Raw genomic sequence first — 27685 nt, forward strand, 5'->3', positions numbered from 1 at the left:
GCTCATAAACAATTGCCCAAAACCAGGACCACACCTGTCCGGAGGGAAAAGACAACATAACCAGCACTACCACACCGTGAGAAACGCAACAAGCCCGCACAAAGAGCAGGCGGGCCTACCGGCTTAAATAGCCCAACTAAAAAAACTAAACAAGAAACAGGTGTAACTAAAATAAGACAAAACCAACAGAAAAGGAAAAAGGATCGGTGGCAGCAAGTAGACCGGTGACGACGACCGTCGAGCGCCACCCGAACAGGAAGAGGAGCCACTTTCGGTAGGAGTCATGACAATCATATTGACCATAGTCCTGTCCATTGACAATACGTCCTCCATGACGCATTTATCATTTTCGAAATGCAGACCACTTAGGAAGCCAATACACTGTTCTTCATTTTGGCCATTATTCTCTGGAAGACAGTACCAGGCTACTAATAATGTAGTAATCTAATAGATTGTCATAAATCATTCGAATAAATAACAACTGACCTACTTTCGTATTACAAATTGTAGAGGTTTGCAAATGCTATGGAGTTGAAACTGTTCAGCAGCAACAGTTTCACTTTCAGCCTCCAGTGTTCTTATTTTATCTGACACTTAAACCACTCCCCTAAGTTCCCTAGACAGACCCTGTATCATCGTAGCCTTTTTTCCCTGCTGATAAACTACCAACATAATTCAGTTGGTAAATAACATTTCAAGATGAATGATATAGTCAAAATCATTCATGAACGTAGCCTATGTGTTGAGGCCAGTAAACAATCAAAGGTGTTTTCTCGACAAGCCACTGTCAAACATATGCCATTGTCCGGACAGCAAACCCTGCAGAGTGCGGCTCTCGCCTGAATTTCCTTTAAAATGCATGAACTGTTCTGACGATGAGCTCTGCCGGCCGGCATTCTCTTAGGGACAGTTTAAAATGTACTGTTCCAAATTTACACTATCTTTTTGGGTGTTTTGTAACAGATGCCTCTTTCCATTCATCAAATAGTTTCTGCACAGTTTGGATTGATTGATTTTATTTGACAGTTTAAAAAAACTCACTGAGTGTACAAAATATTAGGGACATCTTCTCTTTCCATGACATAGTCTGACCAGGTGAAAGCTATGCTCCATTATTGATGTCACCTGTTAAATCCACTTCAATCAGTGTAGATGAAGGGGAGGAGACAGGTTAAGGAAGAATTGTTCAGCCTTGAGACAATTGAGACATGGATTGTGTATGTGTGACATTCAGAGGGTGAATGGGCAAGACTAAATATTTAAGTGCCAGACGCACCCCGGTTTGGATGTTCTCACGTTATGTGTTAATAGAACATTCTGATTTTTCTGCCTGACTGTGGCGCTTTTTACCTGAATTGGTAGGATTTACCTGTGATCACAACAAAACTACCTATTTTGCTCAAATAAAGACATCATTAAATTGTGTTTTCTTTGAAAAAATGGGCCTGGCAGAGAATATATCATTCAACTTTTCTGTCTGAGTGGTGCAGTTTACTGCAATTCTTTGGGATTATCTTGTGACCAGAACAAAACTACTTATTTTATTCAACTAGAGACAGAAATAATTGGTGTTGCTTTAAAAAGATGTCCCTGATTGACATGGACTGTTTCCTCACCTTATTCTCCTTGTGGTTATCCATGGTTGTTGGTTCTTTACCAGGTAATAACACGTGAAAACGAAGGACTGAAGCAATAGACTCTGTGATGGTTGTGTAATTGTTTCAGGTCCAGTGCACTCAGGCTGTTGTTACATTTATTTGTTACATTTGCGTGTGATATCAATGAGCTGTGACAATGCATCTTGATATGGCCTATAGTGGTGATTGACTGTACTGTCAAACAAAGCTGCCAGGTCTGAGTACAGGGTGATAAACTCCCTCTCTGCAGGTTCTCTTTCCTTCTCACAGTGTAATGGATATGAGGCTCCCAGGTGATCATGGTAGAGGTCTGCTGCTTCTGAGGATCCTGCATCTCTTCTTGCACCACTTTGGGCCAGAAGATTGGGAATTCCTTTGCCTGATAAGTAAGTGGCATGAATGATAAATATTACTGTAGTGGCTTCCTTTCGTCTTTACCATAGCCACTGCCCAAGCCTGAAGCGGGGTTGTTTGGTACACATACAGTCCACACTCAAGGTTTCCAACCGGCCAAACATTCGATGACATCCAGGGATATGGTGCAACAAAAATGTTTATTCTTCTTATATCTAACAAATAAATTATTCTCCAATCAACTTAAAGCAGAGAATACTTGATATAGAAAATACATATTATGACCTGTCTGTATGGTCAAAAAACTATACCGCTCCCGCATCTAGCAAGGACTCCCTCTCCCGAAGGCCCAACTTCCTGCCTTTATCCTAACACACTTACCACAATACAATGAATAGGCAAGAGAGGGGGGACAAAAACTGAGTTACACAAACAACAAATGAATATATCTCGAATCAGGTAAATATAAATCATAATGGTACGTACCTAATATTTCATCATTTACATTAATATTTAATATATTTACACAAATATACATGGAGCTCCATATGTTCAGTCTTTTACGCAAATATGTCCAAATCGGCTCTAACATACCGGCCCCTAATTGTTGACTGCCTGAATGCACAACAATTACTTAATATTCAGACATAGAGCCAATACACAAAACATTCTATACCAGAGCACTATTACAGTTCATAGCTATATACAAATATACAAGGTGCCATATAGAAAAATAGTCCATAGATCTCAGTCTGAGTTGAAGTGTAAAGGTGTTCAACTTCCAAAAATGTCAAGAGTTTGACGTCCAAAAATGTATGACATCAAAGAATGTAAGAGTACGACATCAAGAATCAGGGGTGCACGTGATTCTAAGATGGAGCACTGTGTGTGTGTGTGTGTGTGTGTGTGTGTGTGTGTGTGTGTGTTTCACTCAGTCGCCTCAAGGAGCAGACAGAGTTTATTGATAGGTCTCTAAGATATTGGTCTTAGTCTTAACCATGACGCTCCGGACAAGACCTTTGGCCCCTGGCAAGGCCTCCACCACACGCCCCATTAGCCAGGAGTTCCTTGGGGCGGTGTCATCGACGATGACCACGAGGTCACCAGGACTGAAGTTTCTCTTAGTTTTGTTCCACTTGTTCCGCTCCTGCATAAGTGGAAGATACTCCCTGATCCATCTCTTCCAGAAGAGGTCAGTGATATATTGTACTTGCTTCCATCTCCTTCATGTGTATAGGTTGCTTCTCTGGAATAGTCCTGGTGGCAGGACTGGCTTAGCTTTCAGATGAAGCAGATGGTTCGGAGTCAGGGGTTCTAGATCATTAGGGTCATTTGTTACAGTAGTGATTGGTCTGTCGTTCATAATCGCCTCAACTTCACACAAGGCGGTCTGCAAAGCCTCATCATCCAGTACTTGCTCTTTAAGGACTGAATAGAGGATCTTTTTCACCAGTCGGATCAACCTCTCCCATACCCCCCCATGGTGGGCTCCAGAGGGAGGGTTGAATGACCATGTCACTCCTTCCTTCAGTAATTCATTTTGAATCTTGCTGTGATCCAGCTCTTTCATAGCTTCTTCTAGTTCTCTGTGTGTTCCAACAAAGTTGGTGCCATTGTCTGTTCTGATACTTGTTACTGGGCCCCTTCGACAGATGAACCTGCGCAGGGCATTGATGCAGGAATCAGTATCCAGATAACTAGCAACTTCTAGATGGACAGCTCGACTCACAAGGCAAGTAAAGATCACACCATACCGCTTCACATGAACGCGGCCTCGCTTCACCTCTATGGGGCCGAAGTAATCTATGCCCACATGGGTGAAAGGCGGCAAATCAGGTGACACCCGATCTTGTGGAAGGTCGGCCATCTTCTGTTCTCCAGCTCTAGCTTGCATCCGCCTGCAAAAGACACAGCACTTTAGGATCTTCCTTGCTAAAGAGTTGGCACAGGGTATCCAATATCGCTGGCGAAGTCTAGAAAGCATGTGACCTCTCCCAGAGTGGCCAACCTGCTCATGGATATGGAGTAAGATCAGTCTAGAGATGTAGGAGTCTTTTGGAAGGATCATAGGATTCTTTAGTTCCGTAGGCATAGCAGCTTTGCTTAACCTTCCTCCTACTCTCAGAATGCCATTGTCAACAATTGGATCAAGCTTACAGATTGAGCCACTTCTCTTGGCACATTGTTTTCCTTTCACAACTAGTGCAATTTCTTGTTTAAAGTGCTGTCGTTGTTCAAATCGGATGATGACCTTTTCTGCTTCATCTAGGTCATCCACAGACAGACTTTCTTTTCCAAACGTCAGTTTGAACTTGTCAATTTGTTCCTTCAGTGAGTTTGTCAGACTCTGATCTGGATCAGTTTGAGAGAGAATTTTCCTTTTCTGGCTTAACTGTAGAAGACGTTTCTTCAGTTTCAGCATCCAGGCAACTGCTTTCTTCAAGCTGTTCCATGTTGAATAGTACTCAATCAGTTTGCTGGTTGGACTCTTTTCTTCCACACTTGTACTGTTTACGATTACGTCTTCCCTCACCTCTGGATCATCCGGAGGGATGGAGTTAAGCTCCTCGGGGACTTTCGGCCATTGAGTTTCTGGTTTCTCCAGGAATTCTGGTCCATTGCGCCATCTCTTTGAGTTCAGGAACATTTCAACATGTAATCCTCTTGAGGCATCATCGGCTGGGTTGTGTTTGGAGTTCAAATACCTCCACTGTTTTGCTTTCGATAGGTCACGGATCATAGCAACCCTATTAGCCACAAAGGTATGGAATCTCTTGGTATCATTGCGGATGTATTTTAGCACAGACTGGCTGTCAGTCCAAAAAGTTGACTCCTCAAGTTCAATCTGGAGCTCCAACCTTAACATCCTGTCCACTCGCACTGCCAATGTTGCTGCAGCAAGTTCCAGTCTGGGGATTGTCATCTGCTTGAGTGGAGTCACCCTTGATTTCCCCAGTATGAATGCAATGTGAACCTTTTCCATACCGTTTGTGAACCTAAGGTAGCTTGCCGTGCCATAACCTTGTTCACTTGCATCACCGAAGTGATGCAGCTGTGCCGTCATGACTTGACCAAAGTTCTCAGGCTTCATACACCTGTCTATCTGGAATCTGGAGAGCTGGTCCAGCTCTGAGAGCCATTTCTGCCATGAAATAGAGTGTTCTTCAGGGATGACTTCGTCCCATCCACACTTTAGCTTGCAGAGCACTTGAAGAATTTGCTTTGCCTTTAATACAAATGGGGCGAGGAAACCTAATGGATCATAAATAGAGCTGACAGTTGAGAGAATACCTCTTCTTGTAAGGGGTCTGTTCTTGACAGTGACTCTGAAGGTAAACGCATCACTTTCAATGTTCCATCGGATTCCAAGTGCTCTTTCAACAGGCAGCTTTTCTCTGTCCAGGTCCAGTTCCTTTATCTGCTTGGCTTTGTGTTCATCAGGGATAGAAGCCAGCACAGTGCGGCTGTTGCTGACCCACTTGGTCAATTTGAACCCACCCTGAGAGCACACAACCCTGAGTTTTTTTGTGAGGGCTATGGCTTGTTCTTCTGTGGCCACTGACTTGAGGCAGTCATCAACATAGAAGTTGGACTTGACTGTTTGAATCACCTCTTCATTGTACCTCTCACAGTTGTCTTTTGCAGTCTTTTGCAGTGCAAAGTTTGCACAACTTGGAGAGGATATAGCACCGAAAAGATGAACCTTCATTCTGTACTCCTCCAATCTTTTGTTGGTATCACCGTCCGGCCACCATAGGAATCGCAGGAAGTCTAAGTAATCTTCATGGACACGTACTTGATGGAACATTCCTTCGATGTCTGCCATCATGGCAATGTGCTCTTGCCGAAATCTTAGCAAGACTCCTATAAGCGTGTTTGCCAGGTCAGGGCCTTGAAGGAGTTCACTGTTAAGAGATGTACCTTTATAGGATGATGAACAGTCAAACACTACTCGTATCGTTCCTTTGCGCTTATGGTGAACGCCGTGGTGTGGTATGTACCATACCTTGCCTTTCTCTCTGAGGAGCTGTTCTTGTGGTACCTTCTCGGAGTAACCTTTTGTTATCATCTCTTCCATGAAGCCTTTGTACTCTGCAGTGTAACCTTTGTCCTTCTTGAACTTCCTGATAATATTTAGAGCCCGCTGCTTTGCCATGTCACGATTGTTTGGCAGGACTACATCTTTTTTGCGAAAGGGCAACGGTAAGTAGTAGTGATGGTCTTTGAGGGTTATGGAGCTTGATACGATCTCCATAAACCTACGATCCTCAGCTGACATCTCACTTTTCTCTTCATACCCTCTCTCAGGGAAGTCATGGTTGTACTGATTTACAAGAAGAAGCCCCAGGTCGGCCATTGAGATACGATTGGCCATCACCGTAGGATGCCCAGATTCTTCTGCCATGGTACAATTGTTAAGAGGACCGTTCATCACCCATCCAAAGAGGGTTTTCACTGCATACGGTCCGTTGCCTTGACTATTTATGATTTTCCAGGGTTCCATTGCCTTTGGAGCATTTACGCCAATCAGGAGTTCGACGTCGGCGTCAATTTCCTTCAACTGAACCTCTTTCAGGTATGGCCACCTTTTGAGATCTTTCTGAGTGGGAATATTTTCTCTTGTCACTGGGATCTTATTTTGGGTGTAGACCTTTGGTAATGCAAGAAATGTGTCACCTTCCACATTGCCAATCTCTAATCCAGATATCTCAAAGCTCTTGGTAGGACTCTCCTGCCCCATTGTGCATAGCAGAATTTCAGTCTCACTGCCTTTAGCTTGCAACTGCCTCATGAGTCTCTCTGTACAAAATGTTGCTGAGCTACCAGAATCGAGAAATGCATAGGTTAAAGTAGACCTGCTTCCATTTGCCATCTTTACTTGAACTGGCACAATCGCAAGTGCACAATCTGTACCGGCCCCGGTATCTTCACCAGCTTCCAGTGAAACAAGAGCACTGCTGACAGTCTCCTCCCGCTTTACTGCTACACCCCTCGTATCGGCCTTCAGAGATCTAAATCTCTCTCCTCCTTCAATGTGCAGGATCGTGGGGTGCTTTCTTTGACATTTCTGACAGGTCATCCTTCTTTTACATTCTTTGCTTAAGTGTCCTCTCATCAAACAGCCAAAACAAAGGCATTTTGATCTCAGAAACTCAACCTTGGCTTCGTGTGGCTGTGCCTTCACCTGTTGGCAGTCAACCAGGAAATGCTCACCAGCGCAAAATACACATGAGATACTGGGAGAATAAGAAGGGTAGGTGCCTGGTTTCTTGACTTTGAATGTTTGTTCTTTTAGAAGTTTTTCAGGGTCACAATCTGCCACTACAGCTACTGCAGTGGCAAAGCTGCTTCCCCTACTCTTGGACTTGAACTGCTGCTTAAAGTCAGCTTCTGTTTTGGTTTTAAAAAACCTTTTGTTGATCAGGGGATCTTGGATATCTCCGTACAAAGGATCCTGCAGTATTTTGGCCTGTTTTTCCATGAATGTCACAAGGTCACTGAACTGGGCCCTCAGGTGGCTTCTCTCTAAAATATCACATGCCTTTGACCTCCATTTTTCCCTTAGTTTGTAGGGAAGTTTTGACATGATCAACTTTATGTTGGAGGGAAGATTAAGCTCTTCCATGTTCTGTAAGTCTTGCATAGCGTTACAGCATCCTCTAAGATAGAGTGCATAGCCACCCAGTCCCTTTCCATCATCTGGTTTGATGTTTGTCCAGTTCCAAGCTTTTTCCATGTAAGCAGTGATGACTTTGATTTCATTGCCAAAGTGTTCCTTTAACAACCTCTTAGCCTCTGCATAGCCTCTTCTGGCTTCCAAATGCAGACAACTACGGACCAGATCCTTGGGCTGACCAGAGGTGTACTGTTCCAGGTAATAGAGCCTATCCTGGTGACTGCTTGTCTTATCTTCTATACCATGCTCAAATGCACGCATAAATGGCCTAAAGTTTAGAGGATCACCGTCAAACATAGGTATCTCCCTAACAGGGAGTGTGGCCTGTTTGTGCTGTAGTACAAGGAGGTCAGCAATTTCATTCTGCCTTTGCATGACAGAGGTTATCATGGCTGATACCCGCAGTGTTGATTCCGTGTTGATTGCTAGACCTTGATGTTGGCTGCTGAAGGGTGTGGTTTATGGCTGTTTTCTGAATAGGTTTTGATGGCTTTGTGGTCGGTTGTAAAACTCTTTGTAGCGGGGTCTTTGGAACTGCACCTAATGCAGCAAACTCAACAGGTGATGGTTCAGGTTCCTTATAGACCTCGGGTTCCTGGTTCTCAAAATAAGAGTTCATTCCATCTTCTTGGCTTAGAAAATGGGCTGCCACAACATGGGATTGAGAAGTTGAGTCACTCTCAAGGACCTTCAGTTTGGCATTATATGCTGCTATGTCCGTTTCCAGTGCCATTTTTTCCATCCTAACATTCAGTTGAACTTTCTCCAGTTCCAATGCATGCTTGTCCTGTAATGATGCTTGGCGAGCTAGTAGAGCTGCTCGTTCTGCCTCAGCTTTTAGGCGTGCGGAGGACACTGAGGAAGCAGTCTTAGAATACTTTGTTTTACTTGATGTTTTTGACACATTGGAAATGCTGTCATGTGGTTCAATGAGCGTTTGTGGCTCGATTTCAGCTTTTTTCCATATTTCCACCTCTTTCAGGAAATGTTCATAAGTTCTCATTCTTGGTTGATAATAGTTAATGCTCTCCTGTTCATGTTCCTCCTCTGTGACCAGCTCTAGCACAGAATCATGAGCATTCTTAAAGTCATTGAGAACAGCATGAAATGCTTCAAGACTCTCATCCACAGTTTCAATGTTTCCTCCATCAACAAGAAGGGCTTTTATTTCATTCATTTTACGTGTACACACTCCAAGTTTGCCTCTCCGGGCTGCATAGAGTGAATTTAGATGCTCCTCTGCCCTCTCCAGTGGAGTCTTATTTGGGATTTCATCCTCCATCATTCACTTTTAGTTCACTCAATTTACAATGACACAGTTGTTGGTTTTTGATTGTTAAACGTAATGCCCCTTTAGACCTCCTTTAATGCTTTAAAACAGTCCTCCATTTCGGCATATTGACCCATTTTGAATTGCACATGTGCAAGTTCGGCATTTTATATGCGTTTTAAACATTTCATCCCATTATCAGTTGTCCCTTTAATGAAGTTTAAACACACAGTTGGCTTTAGATCCTTAGATTGCGTTCGTTGCATTGCATTTCCACGTGAGGCCAAATATTAGACATAAGATTAGGCTACATTGTGCGTAGGATCTCAGTGTTACCCAAATGTTCTCTCAGTGTTACCCAAACTTCTTAATTGTTTTCACAACGCTGTGTTTTGAATTCCATTCCCAAGTTTATCAAACATTCCAATTAAAAGCACATTTGCCCTTCCTTAATATGCATGATCAAACGATCGCATTGAACAGGGCAGCTCATTCATTTGCAGTGGTTACTCACGGCTGGCGAATTCTAGGAGTTCAAATCCTTCCAAGCGAGCTGTCCTTACGATCCGAATGCAATTACAAATACAACAATATCCAGCGTGTGTCCGAACCGGAGATTTCCTTCCGATAGTAATCCTTCACGGAGTTTTTTGACTTGAATGTAGTGGCTTCCTTTCGTCTTTACCATAGCCACTGCCCAAGCCTGAAGCGGGGTTGTTTGGTACGCATACAGTCCACACTCAAGGTTTCCAACCGGCCAAACATTCGATGACATCCAGGGATATGGTGCAACAAAAATGTTTATTCTTCTTATATCTAACAAATAAATTATTCTCCAATCAACTTAAAGCAGAGAATACTTGATATAGAAAATACATATTATGACCTGTCTGTATGTCTGTATGGTCAAAAAACTATACCGCTCCCGCATCTAGCAAGGACTCCCTCTCCCGAAGGCCCAACTTCCTGCCTTTATCCTAACACACTTACCACAATACAATGAATAGGCAAGAGAGGGGGGACAAAAACTGAGTTACACAAACAACAAATGAATATATCTCGAATCAGGTAAATATAAATCATAATGGTACGTACCTAATATTTCATCATTTACATTAATATTTAATATATTTACACAAATATACATGGAGCTCCATATGTTCAGTCTTTTACGCAAATATGTCCAAATCGGCTCTAACAATTACTATCTACAGACTTTTGGAACAGCAAAGGGAACTCCATTAGCTTCCAACTATGCAACTTCCAACTAGGTTCTGAAACTAAATTAAATGAATTGAACTACATTAACTCCAGAGTACAATCAATATCCTTCACTATGAAAATAACATTAACTCTATAGTTTTCTGAGATGTACTTGTTACAAAGAAGGGGCAATCTCTAAGTACTACAGTTTACAGAAAACCTACAGAAAAAATACCATATTGACAGCTGAAAGTTATCACCCTCTCCCCTAAAAAGGTTTACCAGTAAGCCAACTTCATAGACTGCGTTGCATCTGTAACACAGAGGAAGAATATGATAGGCAAGTGTTTTTGCTTAAGAGGATACCCCGATACGTGGTTTGATAAAGCTCCAAAACAAGTTAAAATATTGAACAGAAGCCAGTTACTTAAACAATCCCAACAAAACAGAAGAAACTGTATTCTGTAAACTCTATACTTACTTTCAATGATAGCCGTAATGGCATCAAGTACATTGGAACATATGATCACTAGACCCCTCTTTAAATTCTGCCTTCCAGAATCCACACTTTTTTCACCTAGAAACGATCCAGAAATCTGTCAAACATATTAGTTAAATCAGAGAAAAGAGGCCTTCATAAAGGATGTTCCCCTGTAGATCATGTACCTCTTCTAGCACCATAAGGATGTTTCCCTGTACCTCTTGTAGCACCATAAGGATGTTTCCCTGTACCTCTTGTAGCACCATAAGGATGTTTCCCTGTACCTCCTTGTTGCACAAAAAGGATGTTTCCCTGTAGATCTTGAACCTCTTGTAGTACCATAAGGATGTTGCCATGTACCTCTTGTAGCACAAAAAGGATGTTTCCCTGTAGATCTTTGACCTCTTGTAGTACCATAAGGATGTTTCCCTGTTGATCTTTGACCTCTTGTAGTACCATAAGGATGTTTCCCTGTAGATCTTTGACCTCTTGTAGTACCATAAGGACGATTCCCTGTAGATCCATTACCTCTTGTAGAACTATAAGGATGTTTCCCCTGTAGATATTGTACCTCTCGTAGTACCATAAGGATGTTTCCCTGTAGATCTTGTACCTCTCGTAGTACCATAAGGATGTTTCCCTGTAGATCCATTACCTCTCGTAGTACCATAAGGATGTTTCCCTGTAGATCCATTACCTCTTGTAGAACCATAAGGATGTTTCCCTGTAGATCTTGTACCTCTCGTAGTACCATAAGGATGTTTCCCTGTAGATCTTGTACCTCTTGTAGTACCATAAGGATGTTTCCCTGTAGATCTTGTACCTCTTGTAGATCCATAGGGATGTTTCTCTGTACCTCTTGTAACAAAATAAGGATGTTTCCCTGTAGATTGTGTACCTCTTGTAGTTCCGTAAAGATGTTCCCCTGTAGATCATGTACCTCTTGTAGCACCATAAGGATGTTTCCCTGTACCTCTTGTAGCACCATAAGGATGTTTCCCTGTACCTCTTGTAGCACCATAAGATGATTCCCTGTAGATCTTGTACCTCTTGTAGTACCATAAGGATGTTTCCCTGTAGATCTTGTACCTCTTGTAATAACATAAGGATGTTTCCCTGTAGATCTTGTACCTCTTGTAATAACATAAGGATGTTTCCCTGTAGATATTGTACCTCTCGTAGTACCATAAGGATGTTTCCCTGTAGATCATGTACCTCTTGTAGCACCATAAGGATGTTTCCCTGTACCTCATGTAGCACCATAAGTATGTTTCCCTGTACCTCATGTAGCACCATTAGGATGTTTCCCTGTACCTCATGTAGCACCATAAGGATGTTTCCCTGTACCTCTTGTAGCACCATTAGGATGTTTCCCTGTACCTCATGTAGCACAATTAGGGTGTTTCCTGTATATCCTGTACCTCTTGTACTACCATAAGTATGTTTCCCTGTACCTTTTGTAGGACCATAAGGATGTTTCCCTGTACCTCTTGTAGCACCATTAGGATGTTTCCCTGTAGATCCTGTAGCACCATTAGGATGTTTCCCTGTAGATCATGTACCTCTTGTAGCACCATAAGGATGTTTCCCTGTACCTCTTGTAGCACCATAAGGATGTTTCCCTGTACCTCTTGTAGCACCATTAGGATGTTTCCCTGTACCTCATGTAGCACAATTAGGATGTTTCCCTGTAGATCCTGTACCTCTTGTACTACCATAAGTATGTTTCCCTGTACCTTTTGTAGGACCATAAGGATATTTCCCTTTAGATAATGTACCTCTTGTAGCACCATTAGGATGTTTCCCTGTACCTCTTGTAGGACCATAAGGATATTTCCCTTTAGATAATGTACCTCTTGTAGCACCATTAGGATGTTTCCCTGTACCTCTTGTAGCACCATAAGGATGTTTCCCTCTATCTCTTGTAGCACCATAAGAATGTTCCCCTTTAGATAATGTACCTCTCATAGCACCATAAGAATGTTCCCTGTAGATCCATTACCTCTCGTAGTACCATAAGGATGTTTCCCTGTAGATCTTGTACCTCTTGTAGATCCATAGGGATGTTTCTCTGTACCTCTTGTACCTCTTGTAGATCCATAGGGATGTTTCTCTGTACCTCTTGTAACAAAATAAGGATGTTTCCCTGTAGATTGTGTACCTCTTGTAGTTCCGTAAGGATGTTCCCCTGTAGATCATGTACCTCATGTAGCACCATTAGGATGTTTCCCTGTACCTCATGTAGCACCATTAGGATGTTTCCCTGTACCTCATGTAGCACCACAAGGATGTTTTCCTGTTCCTCTTGTAGCACCACAAGGATGTTTTCCTGTTCCTCTTGTAGCACCATAAGGATGTTTCCCTGTACCTCTTGTAGTACCATAAGGAAGTTTTCCTGTTCCTCTTGTAGCACCACAAGGATGTTTTCCTGTTCCTCTTGTAGTACCACAAGGATGTTTCCCTGTACCTCTTGTAGTACCACAAGGATGTTTCCCTGTACCTCTTGTAGTACCACAAGGATGTTTCCCTGTACCTCTTGTAGTACCACAAGGATGTTTCCCTGTACCTCTTGTAGTACCACAAGGATGTTTCCCTGTACCACTTGTTGCACCATAAGGATGTTTCCCTGTAGATCTTGTACCTCTTGTAATAACATAAGGATGTTTCCCTGTAGATATTGTACCTCTCGTAGTACCATAAGGATGTTTCCCTGTAGATCCATTACCTCTTGTAGAACGATAGGGATGTTTCTCTGTACCTCTTGTAACAAAATAAGGATGTTCCCCTGTAGATTGTGTACCTCTTGTAGTTCCGTAAGGATGTTCCCCTGTAGATCATGTACCTCTTGTAGCACCATAAGGATGTTTCCCTGTACCTCTTGTAGTACCATAAGTATGTTTCCCTGTACCTCATGTAGCACCATTAGGATGTTTCCCTGTACCTCATGTAGCACCATAAGTATGTTTCCCTGTACCTCATGTAGCACCATAAGGATGTTTCCCTGTACCTCTTGTAGCACCATTAGGATGTTTCCCTGTACCTCATGTAGCACAATTAGGGTGTTTCCCTGTATATCCTGTACCTCTTGTACTACCATAAGTATGTTTCCCTCTATCTCTCATAGCACCATAAGAATGTTCCCCTGTAGATTGTGTATCTATTGTAGCACCATAAGAATGTTCCCCTGTAGATCGTGTACCTATTGTAGTACCACAAGGATGTTTTCCTGTTCCTCTTGTAGTACCACAAGGATGTTTCCCTGTTCCTATTGTAGCACCATAAGAATGTTCCCCTGTTCCTATTGTAGCACCATAAGGATGTTCCCCTGTAGATCGTGTACCTATTGTAGTACCACAAGGATGTTTTCCTGTTCCTCTTGTAGTACCATAAGGATGTTTCCCTGTTCCTATTGTAGCACCATAAGGATGTTCCCCTGTAGATCGTGTACCTCTTGTAGTACCATAAGGATGTTTTCCTGTTCCTCTTGTAGCACCATAAGGATGTTTTCCTGTTCCTCTTGTAGTACCATAAGGATGTTTTCCTGTTCCTCTTGTAGCACCATAAGGATGTTTCCCTGTTCCTATTGTAGCACCATAAGGATGTTTCCCTGTTCCTATTGTAGCACCATAAGGATGTTTCCCTGTTCCTATTGTAGCACCATAATGATGTTTCCCTGTTCCTATTGTAGCACCATAAGGATGTTTCCCTGTTCCTATTGTAGCACCATAAGGATGTTTCCCTGTTCCTCTTGTAGTACCATAAGATGTTTCCCTGTTCCTATTGTAGCACCATAAGGATGTTTCCCTGTTCCTATTGTAGCACCATAAGGATGTTTCCCTGTTCCTATTGTAGCACCATAAGGATGTTTCCCTGTTCCTATTGTAGCACCATAAGGATGTTTCCCTGTTCCTATTGTAGCACCATAAGGATGTTTCCCTGTTCCTATTGTAGCACCATAAGGATGTTTCCCTGTTCCTCTTGTAGTACCATAAGATGTTTCCCTGTTCCTATTGTAGCACCATAAGATGTTTCCCTGTTCCTCTTGTAGTACCATAAGATGTTTCCCTGTTCCTATTGTAGCACCATAAGATGTTTCCCTGTTCCTCTTGTAGTACCATAAGATGTTTCCCTGTTCCTCTTGTAGTACCATAAGATGTTTCCCTGTTCCTATTGTAGCACCATAAGGATGTTTCCCTGTTCCTCTTGTAGTACCATAAGATGTTTCCCTGTTCCTCTTGTAGTACCATAAGATGTTTCCCTGTTCCTATTGTAGTACCACAAGGATGTTTCCCTGTTCCTATTGTAGTACCACAAGGATGTTTCCCTGTTCCTCTTGTAGTACCACAAGGATGTTTCCCTGTTCCTCTTGTAGTACCATAAGATGTTTTCCTGTTCCTATTGTAGCACCATAAGGATGTTTCCCTGTTCCTATTGTAGCACCATAAGGATGTTTCCCTGTTCCTATTGTAGCACCATAAGGATGTTTCCCTGTTCCTATTGTAGCACCATAAGGATGTTTCCCTGTACCTCTTGTAGATCCATAGGGATGTTTCTCTGTACCTCTTATAACAAAATAAGCATGTTTCCCTGTAGATCATGTACCTCTTGTAGCACATTAAGGATGTTCCCCTGTACCTAACGTAGCAACAATTGGATGTTTCCCTGTAGATCTTGTACCTATTCTGGTACCATGAGGATGTTTTGAAAATAAAAGAGAGCCGCACACTCTAGGAGCTCAGATGCAAAAATGTAATTACCAATGTTTCGACAGTCTTCATCAGGGTATCATCACAAAGACTGCGGGAGGACTCGTTTATATAGTGTCAAAAGACACAGGTGTCTGTAATCATGGCCAAGAGTGGCCTGATATCATTGGTTAATAATCAAATATTAAAATGTCATACAAAGAACAGCATACAAACAACAAATGGGTAGCATACTATCATAGATTAATTTGACTACACAAGCTTACAAACAATTACAATGGCAAAGTTACATGTCACCCTCCCTAGGAGAAGGGGTGACCTTGATAATTTATTGTTAAAACGAGAGGCTGCCTGGATCTTTAATGTAAAGACCCTTGCGCCCTTCGGTCTCAACGTAGACTTTGATCTGAAGCCATTCTTGTGATTATTGTGACTTTTTCTTCTAGACACGTGATATTCCTGTCTTGGATAGAGCCCCCCCTTGGGTTGTGCCGTGGCTGAAGTCTTTGTGGTCTATACTCGGCCTTGTCTCAGGATGGTAAGTTGGTGGTTGAAGATATCCCTCTACTGGTGTGGGGGCTGTGCTTTGTAGTTTGTGTCGGGGGGCTTGGGTCAGTTTGTTATATCTGGAGTACTTCTCCTGTCTTATCCGGTGTCCTGTTTGAATTTAAGTATGCTCTCTTTACTTCTCTTTCTTTCTCTCTCTCTTTTTCTTTCTCTCTCTTGGAGGACCTGAGCCCTAAGACCATGCCTCAGGACTACCTGGCATGATGACTCCTTGCTGTCCCCAGTCCACCTGGCCGTGCTGTTGCTCCAGTTTCAACTGTTCTGCCTGCGGCTATGGAACCCTGACCTGTTTACCGGACGTGCTACTTGTCCCAGACTTGCTGTTTTCAACTCTCTAGAGACACTCTTAATGATCGGCTATGAAAACCCAACTGACATTTACGGCAGGGTAGCCTAATGGTTAGAGCGTTGGACTAGTAACCAGAAGGTTGCAAGTTCAAACCCCCGAGCTGACAAGGTGTCGTTCTGCCCTGAACAGGCAGTTAACCCACTGTTCCTAGGCTGTCATTGAAAATAAGAATTTGTTCTTAACTGACTTGCCTAGTAAAATAAAGGTAAAATAAAAAATAATCTTAAAAATCTTAACTGCCTAGTTAAATAAAGGTAAAATAAAAATAACAGTTATCCTGAGTTGAACTCAGAATTCGCCAAAGTTAGCTAGAGCCTGATGCGAATTTTTGCAGTTTTTTGTTAAAAATCGCGCAACATTTCAAAGTCCTGCTACTCATGCCAGGAATATAGTATATGCATATGATATGTATGTGTGTATAGAAAACACTCTGAAGTCTCTAAAACTGGTTAAATCGTGTCTGTGGCTATAACAGAACGTGTTTAGGAGTAAAAATCCCTGGTAAAACTGTTTACCAAAAACACAACAAAAATATTAATCCGCCATTCAATGTATTGTCTAAGGCGAAAAAAATAAAAAATAAAATAAGCCTACAGCTTCCACACGATGTCGCCAGTACTGGCATTTCAAGTCTGCTTTATCCTTGGTTAGATGACGTATAGGCCCTTCCTGTTTTAGGCTCACCACAGGATGTTGTGAAATTGAAAACATGGACGATGATTTCAAGACTTGCTGCTATCGAATACAGATCGCCCTGTGATCAATTTTATAGATTATTAACGTTTATTAATTACCTAAAGTTGGTTTAGAAAAGTAGTTTGAAGTGATTTGTAAAAGTTTATAGGCAACTTTTGTCATTTTAAAAAGTGACGTTGCGTCTTGTAAAGGGGCATTTTCCTGGATCAGACCTGCTTTCAGCTAATGACATTTTTGGTATACAATGGCGGATTTAATCGGGAAAAAGACCTAATTGTGATGTTTATGGGACATATAGGAGTGCCAACAAAGAAGCTCGTCAAAGGTAATGAATGTTTTATATTTTATTTCTGCGTTTTGTGTAGCGCCGGCTACCGCAAAATCTTTTGTTTAGGTGTCGTTCAGCTATTTTGGGGGGTGCATGCTATCAGATAATAGCTTCTCATGCTTTCGCCGTTTTATCGAAAACTATAGGTGGCGCTCTGAAATTTCCGCTGATTTGGTTCCTGTACAGGAACCAACATCCCTAACAGGCAAGCGAACTCCTCTATCCCGCTACGTAGTATAACCCTCTGGTCTCTTATTCTGGGATAACAATAATGTAAATGAATTATCCCCCCATTGTAACTTGAATAAGTTGTCTTATTCAAGATCGCTTTTACAAATGCCACCTGAACTCCACATTCACCATAAAGATTTAAACACCAGACACAAAGCATTATTATTCAGTGCACCAATAACTGCCTGTACAGGGGATGAGATGGTAGTCATTTTACTGTATCAGTTTATCAAATGTGATGTATTTTTCTTACCTAGTTAAATAAAGGTAAAACAAATAAAAGTGCTGACTTGCTGCAATGATTGGCTATGAAAAGCCAACTGACATTTACTCCTGAGGTGCTGACTTGTTGCTTCTACACCTGCATTGCTTGCTGTTCGGGGTTTTAGGCTGGGTTTTTGTACAGCACTTTGAGATATCAGCTGATGTAAGAAGGGCTTAAAAAATACATTTGATTTGACTGGATAGGTCTGAGTGACTGGACTGGACAGGTCTGAGTGACTGGACTGGACAGGTCTGAGTGACTGGACTGGATAGGTCTGAGTGACTGGACTGGATAGGTCTGAGTGACTAGACTGGACAGGTCTGAGTGACTGGACTGGATAGGTCTGAGTGACTAGACTGAGGGACTGGATAGGTCTGAGTGACTAGACTGAGGGACTGGATAGGTCTGAGTGACTAGACTGGACAGGTCTGAGTGACTGGACTGGACAGGTCTGAGTGATTGGACTGAGGGACTGGATAGGGCTGAGTGACTGGACTGGATGGCTGGACTGGACTGAGCGGGACTGAGTGACTGGACTGAGTGACTGGACTGGATAGCGCTGAGTGACTGGACTGAGGCGGGACTGAGTGACTGGACTGGATAGCGCTGAGTGACTGGACTGGATAGGGCTGAGTGACTGGACTGGATAGGGCTGAGTGATTGGACTGAGGCGGGACTGAGTGACTGGACTAGATAGGGCTGAGTGATTGGACTGAGGCGGGACTGAGTGACTGGACTGGATAGCGCTGAGTGACTGGACTGAGGCGGGACTGAGTGACTGGACTGGATAGCGCTGAGTGACTGGACTGGATAGGGCTGAGTGACTGGACTGGATAGGGCTGAGTGATTGGACTGAGGCGGGACTGAGTGACTGGACTAGATAGGGCTGAGTGATTGGACTGAGGCGGGACTGAGTGACTGGACTGGATAGCGCTGAGTGACTGGACTGAGGCGGGACTGAGTGACTGGACTGGATAGCGCTGAGTGACTGGACTGGATAGGGCTGAGTGACTGGACTGGATAGGGCTGAGTGATTGGACTGAGGCGGGACTGAGTGACTGGACTGGATAGCGCTGAGTGACTGGACTGGATAGGGCTGATTGACTGGACTGGATAGGGCTGAATGACTGGACTGGATACAGCTGAATGACTGGAATGGATAGGACTGAGTGACTGGACTGGATAGGGCTGAGTGACTGGACTGGATAGGGCTGAGTGACTGGACTGGATAGGGCTGAGGGACTGGATAGGGCTGAGTGATTGGACTGAGGCGGGACTGAGTGACTGGACTGGATAGCGCTGAGTGACTGGACTGGATAGGGCTGAGTGACTGGACTGGATAGGGCTGAGTGACTGGACTGGATAGGGCTGAGTGACTGGACTGAGTGACTGGACTGGATAGGGCTGAGTGACTGGACTGAGTGACTGGACTGGATACAGCTGAATGACTGGAATGGATAGGGCTGAGTGACTGGACTGGATAGGGCTGAGTGACTGGACTGAGTGACTGGACTGGATACAGCTGAATGACTGGAATGGATAGGGCTGAGTGACTGGACTGGATAGGGCTGAGTGACTGGACTGGATAGGGCTGAGTGACTGGACTGGATAGGGCTGAGTGACTGGACTGGATAGGGCTGAGTGACTGGACTGGATAGGGCTGAGTGACTGGACTGGATAGGGCTGAGTGACTGGACTGAGTGACTGGACTGGACTGGATAGGGCTGAGTGACTGGACTGAGTGACTGGACTGGATAGGGCTGAGTGACTGGACTGGATAGGGCTGAGTGACTGGACTGGATAGGGCTGAATGCTGGACTGGATAGGGCTGAATGCTGGACTGAGTGACTGGAACAGATATATCATACTTTCTCCGTATCATTGATCATCAGCCCCCCTGAAAGGTGGTACAGTGCATTCAGAAAGTTTTCAGACCCCGTTTTTACGTTACAGCCTTATTCAAAAATGTATTTTTATTTTAATGCTCAATTTCCGGAACAGTGTGGAGGCACAGATCGTGGAAAGGGTACCAAAAAATGTCTCCATTATTGAAGGTCCCCAAGAACACAGTGACCTCCATTTTTAAATGGAATAAGTTTAGAACCACCAACACTTCCTAGAGCCGGCCGCCTGGACAAAATGAGCAATCGGGGGAGAAGGGCCTTGGTCAGGGAGGTGACCAAGAACCTGATGGTCACTCAGAGAGCTCTATGGAGATGGGGGAACCTTCCAGACGGACAACCATCTCTGCAGCACTCGACCAATCAGTCCTCTATGGTAGAGTGGCCAGACTGTAGCCACTCCTCAGTAAAAGGCACATTTTTAATTTAACCAGGCAAGTCAGTTAAGAACAAATTCTTATTTTTGATGACGGCCTAGGAACAGTGGGTTAACTGCCTGTTCAGGGGCAGAACGACAGATCGACCTTGTCAGCTCGGGGGTTTGAACTTGCAACTTTCCGGTTACTAGTCCAACGCTCTAACCACTAGGCTACCATGCTACCCTACATTTACATTTACATTTAAGTCATTTAGCAGACGCTCTTATCCAGAGCGACTTACAAATTGGTGAATTCACCTTCTGACATCAGTGGAACAGCCACTTTACAATAGTGCATCTAAATCATTTAAGGGGGGTGAGAAGGATTGCTTTATCCTATCCTAGGTATTCCTTGAAGAGGTGGGGTTTCAGGTGTCTCCGGAAGGTGGTGATTGACTCCGCTGTCCTGGCGTCGTGAGGGAGTTTGTTCCACCATTGGGGGGCCAGAGCAGCGAACAGTTTTGACTGGGCTGAGCGGGAACTGTACTTCCTCAGTCGTAGGGAGGCGAGCAGGCCAGAGGTGGATGAACGCAGTGCCCTTGTTTGGGTGTAGGGCCTGATCAGAGCCTGGAGGTACTGCGGTGCCGTTCCCCTCACAGCTCCGTAGGCAAGCACCATGGTCTTGTAGCGGATGCGAGCTTCAACTGGAAGCCAGTGGAGAGAGCGGAGGAGCGGGGTGACGTGAGAGAACTTGGGAAGGTTGAACACCAGACGGGCTGCGGCGTTCTGGATGAGTTGTAGGGGTTTAATGGCACAGGCAGGGAGCCCAGCCAACAGCGAGTTGCAGTAATCCAGACGGGAGATGACAAGTGCCTGGATTAGGACCTGCGCCGCTTCCTGTGTGAGGCAGGGGCGTACATGACAGCCTGCTTGGAGTTTGCCAAAAGGCAACAAGGCAGAAACATGTCTGATGGTTTGATGAAACCAAGATTGAACTCTTTGGCCTGAATGCCAAGCGTCACGTCTGGAGGAAACCTGGCACCATCCCTACGGTGAAGCATGGTGGTGGCAGCATCATGCTGTGGGGATGTTTTTTCAGCGGCAGAAACTAGGAGACTAGTCAGGATCGAGGGAAAGATAAATGGAGCAAAGTTCATAGAGATCCTTGATGAAAACCAGCTCTAGAGCACTCAATAACCTCAGACTTCCAACAGGACAACGACCGTAAGCACACAGCCAAGACAATGCATGACTGGCTACGGGACAAGTCTCTGAATGTCCTTGAGTGGCCCGGCCAGAGCCCGGACTTGAACTTGATCGAACATCTCTGGAGAGACATGGAAATAGCTGTGCAGCGATACTCCCCATCCAACCTGACAGAGCTTGAGACGATCTGCAGAGAAGAATGGGAGAAACTCCCCAAATACAAGTGTTCCAAGCTTGTAGTGTCATACCCAAGAAGACTCGAGGCTGTAATCGCTGCCAAAGGTGCTTCAACAAAGTACTGAGTAAAGGGTCTGAATACTTATGTAAATGTGATATATAATATATATATATATAAACTTTTCTAAAAACCCGTTTCTGCTTCGTCATTATGGGTTATTGTGATGTCATTATGGGGTATTGTGATGTCATTATGGGGTATTGTGATGTCATTATGGGGTATTGCGTGTAGATTGATTTCATACATTTTTAGACTTGTAATGTAAAAACATGTTAAAAGTCAAGGGGTTTTTCTAATGCACTTTACTGTATATACAGAAATACACATACATTTAGAGAAGTAGGCCAATTGTCGTAGTGTCCTCACCATTATACCTTTTCTACATCTGCCTTTCTCTCTCTCTCACACACACACACACACACACACACACACACACACACACACACACACACGGAGGCTGCTGAGGGGAGGACGGCACGTGTTTTATTTTATTTTAATATATTTTGACATATGGCCATGCACCCCCTGCAGTAACTCTGTAAACCCCACTTTGAAAACCCCTGATCTGAAGGACTTTCTGAAATGTCTGGTTGGGCCCTCAGACACCAGCCTTTATAATATACTCAGGTGAACCGCATGAAAAGTGGTGAAGCAGTTTACACCCCCAAATTCTGGTATGCCCTACGAGTGCAATTGGCAAGTAACTGGGTATGAGACCGCACCTTATCAAGTGCTGTGTGAAAGTGATACTAAAACAGGCGCCGACATTTTGTTCAGGACAGAGACATTTTACTGTTGATTGCAGCTCATATCCTGATTGATGTCTGTAAATACAGAATATATCCAGGATCCTATTCGCATGTACCAACTTACATTAATGTCTCATGCCCTACCATGTAATATCAGGCAGGACATTTTTTTTACAGTATTTTTAACGGCAGATAAAGACTCGTATTTTTAGTTTGGCTTTAATTATCTGTGTGTGTTTTTGTCTTAATTTAATATCGTATTTATATTATTGTGTTTGTACTCATTAATATTCTTCTGTGATTACCATGTTTCCTTTTAATCCAAATGATATTTGTATTATGTACAACACCTTGTGTTGTGGTCTCTGTATGCAGTGGCGAGACGTCAATCAGGGCAGCTCCACCTGTTTAGCTGTTTTGTTGTTTTGTGATTAATACGTGTCACATATCAGATTGCAAACAATGTAAAAAAAAATATTGAGTTAATAAAGCTGGATACAAACATGATCTCTTTTTGTTTTCTTGAGGAAGGCAGCTCCAGAATGCAGGTGTTTCAGTCGAGCTCTGTGCTTTCTGTGGTGGAGGGGCAGCCAGTGGAAAATACAGAGGGTAGGTGTACAGCACCTTGAGTTGAGGTCTCTGTATGAGGTGTTATATAGATAAAGGGTTGGCTATTATTATAAAATAAAACACTGAAATAAAGTAAACAATACATGAAAATACATTAATTATTTAATTAAATCATTCTATAATGAATTCGTTTAAAACCTTGAGTCTGGTATAAAAGTAAAATACTTTTAACTAGGCAAGTCAGTTAAGAAAATTCTTATTTTCAATGACTGCATAGGAACAGTGGGTGAACTACATGTTCAGGGGCAGAACAATAGATTTGTACCTTGTCAGCTCGGGGATATGAACTTGCAACCTTACGGTTACTAGTCCAACGCTCTAACCACTAGGCTACCCTGCCGCCGCATGACCTCTGTTGATCTTAGGGAGGAGGGTGTTTAGGCAGGAGGGTGTTTAGTAAATTTGTTTTATTTACAGATGCTTCAAGGTCTCGTGAACGTAGGGTTGGAATGATTTAATTACTTCAGTAGCTTAAATTCAATGAAGGATGTAAAATGTGAACTGAAAAATCCTCTTTGAAAATTAATGACAGTTGTCAATTCTGGAATGTAGGGGTCCTTAGTCCATTATGGAAACGTAACATATGTAGGGTAGCACTATAATTGGCTACAACATTCGTCTCATAAAGCCTAACATAGACCAAGTCAAATTGTAAATGACAGTCGACCTATGACTGCAATAAAATACCTGCGAGACGAGTGCGACAGGCAGGAAACTGGGTATGAGACCGCACCTTATTATTTTCTGTGTGAAAGTGACACTAAACAAACAGGCGCCGACTTTTTGTTCAGGATAGAGACATTTTACTTTTGACTGCAGCTCATATCCTTGATTGATGTATGTAACCTGGTTATAGGAATATAGGCTAGCCTACTCTTGTCGTGGCATATCTTTTAGGTTAAAGCCATCTTTAGATCAACAGAGTGACAAGTATAGTCTATTCAGAACATGTTGCAGTTAATAATTGTTTACTGAAATGACCGAATAAGTTTCCGCTCATTATTTGGCAACTTGACTGTGACGAAGAAAACGGAGTAACAGTCGGGCCATTTCTTGAAGAGAGACGACGCACTCACACTTATTGAACTATCGGACTTTACTTTATATACCCCTGTAAGTAAAATTGTATCAATCTTAGTTTAAAGACGTAAACCTTTAGTTTATATGTCAAACTTTAGGTCTAATAGAATGCGCAGATTCTTCATCATTCAATTATTTTAGTCTACGGCGCCATCTGCCTTTGTAGAATAATCATTCGACTTCAAGCCAAATAGTTCTAATAAACACAATGGGCCACATTTGTGTTAACGCAAAATGGTACATTTTGCGAGAATTAATATAACAGTTATGTTAATAAAGACAAAGATTAGGCCCCATTACACTATAGTTAATGTCATGTTTAAACTTTGTTTTAATGCCTTGTAACAAACAGGTGCAAATACACCCTATTCTGACTTTCACAGAGACATTAGGTTGACACATTGTTGTCTATGATCAACAGGACTGGTGGTTAGTAGCCTACAACAATCAACAATGGACAGACCTGGATTCTCTACAGCCCCTCATCCTCCTGATGTCAGGATTGTGCTGCTGGGTAAAACTGGAGTGGGGAAGAGTGCAACAGGAAACACCATTCTGGGTCAAGACGTGTTTCACTCAGCTTTGAGCTTTTCCTCAGTTACCATGGAATGTCAAGAGAGAACTGTTCTCATTGGACAGAATAGAGTCAGTGTGGTTGACACTCCAGACTTCTTCTATGCAACACACACACAGGAGGGTTTGAGTTCAGAGATAGAGAGATGTATCTATCTCTCTAACCCTGGACCTCATGCATTTATCTTTGTTCTAACTCTTGATACTTTCACTGAGCAGGAGACAGATGTAGTCACTGTATTTGAGAAATGTTTTGGTGAAGTAGCTTCAAGATACACCATCATTGTCTTTACTCATGGAGACGAGCTGAACAACAGAACAATAGAGGAACTAGTAGAGAAAAATGTTAAGATGTCTGAGCTCATTGAAGAGCGTGGTTGGAGATATCATGTCCTTAACAACAAAGACAGAGCCAATAGAAACCAGGTGACTGAGCTGCTGGAAAACATTCTCATCATGATGAATGTGAACGAAAGTAGCTGTTACACACATGGCATGTTGCAGGAGGCAGAAAGAAAGGCAAGAGAAGAGACTGAGTTGATTAAAGAGGAGAGTCTCAGGGAAGAGAGGAACAGAGAAGAACAGCAGAAATGCTTAAAGAAGGTGGGAAGAGAGAGAGAGGAGAGAGTACAGAGAGAGATGGAGGATAGAGAAGAGAGAGAGATGGAGAGAGAAACTCAAGAGAAAAAAGCACAACGTGGTGCAGCGATTCTGTCCATTTTATGTATGAAACCAAAGCATTTCTATCTGCTCAGTGCTTTAGTTGCAGTGGCCATGGGAGGCAATTGTGCATGGAGCAAAGACCCTGTGAATGTGACAGAGTTCATAAGGGGTTCTCTGATAGGGGTGTTACCTGAGGCAATGGGAGCTGGATCATACACACTTATAGACATAGCCTGGGGACCGATTTTAAGATGGGTTGTAAGGTCTTCTATAGCCACTGAGATCCAGACTGGGAAATCAGTTGGAACAGCTATGGGTTTCATAGGAGCAGCAGCAGTTGGTGGATTGACAGGAAGGTTAGTTGGCCCAGGAGGAGGAGTGGTGTTAGGAGGATTATCAGGGTTGTTAGGAGGATTATCAGGGTTGTTAGGAGGAGTTGGTGTGATGGCGTTAAGAAATAAATTCAAAGACTAGAAAAAGCAGATATTTCCCTGTGATTCACTTCTGAACTACAGCTCCACTTCCTGTCTCTATATGGGAGGAGCTCTGATTGGACAGTTAGAACATGCACAGTAGATAGGAATGCATCTTCCTATGAATCCCCTCTTCATAATGATGTCATTCTATATTAAAATACCCTTTTGGAAAATGGTGTCAAGGTGTTCAAGACAGAGATTCATGTGAGAGGAGAGTACATAGAGAAGAGCCCTTGATGAATGAGTACATGTCATTCTCTATTTCATATTGGCAAGTATAACATTTAGCTTCATATGACATTTTACTGTCTTGGTTATAATGTGAACAGATAAATGTTTGTGAGCAGGTATTAGTGCATAAACGGCATTATAATGTGTTATACATAGCTCATGAGGCGTTAATACATTTGCATTTAATCCATTATGAAAAGGGTATTCGTAGGAAGTTACCAACAAAAAAATGTTTTATTGTCACACACCGGATAGATGCAGTGAAATGCGTTGTGCCACAGGGTCACCCTCCTGGAGCAAATTGGGGTTTAGTGCCTTTTTCAAGGACACATTGACAGATGTTTCACGTTGACAGCTCAGGTTGCTGGCCCAACACTCTAACCGCTAGGCTACCTGCCACCCTGTCTTTGATGTTAACTCTTCTACATTCTACCATCTTATTCTTAATCTTTCTTTAATTAATATCAAAACACTCCTTCCACACATACTCTGTTTATAGACCAAGAACTGTTGGGGCTGGTCCACCATCACTAAATGTAATGATTTGGTCTGCATGTGTGAGGGGTGTTGAATACTGCAGTCATGTTGCATAGCTGGTAATGGACAGTATTTCAAACTGCATTTTACAATCATGAAATATACTAAACTGCAGTTTTTTTCTGTTCTTAACAATGCCAAGAATCATATCTATCCAGGTTCATTAACTCTGTAAAAACCACAAGTGTGTAATTTTGGGAGGCATGTGTTATATAACAAAGTTGTCAAGGAAACCAGTTTGTCTGCTTCATAGGCCTCACTCCTCCCATTTGTTGAACGTCAACAGTGAGATACGTGGAAATGTAAGTCTCACTGTACTTTGTTCACTTGTACAGAAATATGTTGACATCAGATATAAATGAAACCTTGTCCTCACATGATGTGTTTGTGGTTTATTATGTGCTCTCTATCAAAGGGTTTATATGATTTTATATATTTATGGCCCACAGAGGACAAACAGTACTGACAGGCTGATAGCCAATGATGTTGAATGCAAGATATGCATCATTTATCTCCACTGCAGAGAGACACCATTTACCATCACATCTGATGTGATACTGATGTTAATGGAAGAGTTCTGATCTGGACATAAAATGTAGTAAAATGTGTGTGGGACTAATAATGATACTGTTTAGGACATTAGAATAACAGGTTATTCGTTCTCACACTGACACATTAATATTCATGCCTCAGATAATGCAGTAAAACACATCAGATCAGCCATCTTGAATAGAACTCAACACAGAGTTAGAATTGGGTCAATCTGGGACACCAGCTCAGAGATTGGTATTCAAGGTGAATGTACCCAGGTGTCTGCTCTACCTTCTCAAACAAGTCTGGAGTGTCAACCACACTGACTCTATTCTGTCCAATGAGAACAGTTCTCTGTTTACATTTTATGGTAACAAGTTGAAACGTGATATGAATTACATTGTAACTAACGGGGCCTAATGTTTGTCTTTATTAACATAACTGTTATAGCATATTCATTCTTAATTTGACTTCCTGTTTTACCATTTTGTGTTAACACAACCATCGTGTTAATTACAACTATTTGTGATTCACCACTTGGATTTGGTCTTATTTAGCAACATTTGGTGTTTTTTTACATTGGATAAAAGTAGAGACTCAGAGCTACAAAATGGTAATGGAGTCATATGTAAATGCCAACAAAATGACTTTTTGGTCAGTGTGGTGTGTGCAACGTTTATTTAACTGGGCAAGTCAGTTAAGAACACATTCTTATTTACAATTACGCCCAGACGATGCTGGGCCAATT

At 42.7% G+C, this 27685-nt stretch overlaps 1 protein-coding gene across 6 annotated transcripts; it reads left to right on the forward strand.

Moving 5' to 3' along the window:
* The first annotated feature begins 186 nt into the window (after positions 1-186).
* On the forward strand, positions 187-26781 carry LOC135533128 (GTPase IMAP family member 4-like). Of its 6 annotated transcripts, none has more exons than XM_064960537.1 (6): positions 188-274; positions 1888-2023; positions 15775-15866; positions 16058-17265; positions 22744-22825; positions 24348-26781. In XM_064960537.1, exons 5-6 carry the CDS (start codon positions 22759-22761, stop codon positions 25634-25636), a joined length of 1356 nt encoding a protein of 451 aa, XP_064816609.1. In that variant the 5' UTR covers positions 188-274; positions 1888-2023; positions 15775-15866; positions 16058-17265; positions 22744-22758; the 3' UTR covers positions 25637-26781. The 6 variants fall into 6 exon arrangements, with proteins under 6 accessions (XP_064816606.1, XP_064816609.1, XP_064816605.1 ...); XM_064960533.1 differs by having other exon boundaries at positions 22748-22825; XM_064960534.1 differs by lacking the exon at positions 1888-2023 and having other exon boundaries at positions 187-274; positions 22748-22825.
* The last annotated feature ends 904 nt before the right edge of the window (positions 26782-27685 follow it).

The sequence above is a fragment of the Oncorhynchus masou genome, unplaced genomic scaffold (genome assembly GCF_036934945.1).
Source record: "Oncorhynchus masou masou isolate Uvic2021 unplaced genomic scaffold, UVic_Omas_1.1 unplaced_scaffold_2236, whole genome shotgun sequence".
Taxonomy (NCBI): Eukaryota; Metazoa; Chordata; class Actinopteri; order Salmoniformes; family Salmonidae; genus Oncorhynchus; species Oncorhynchus masou.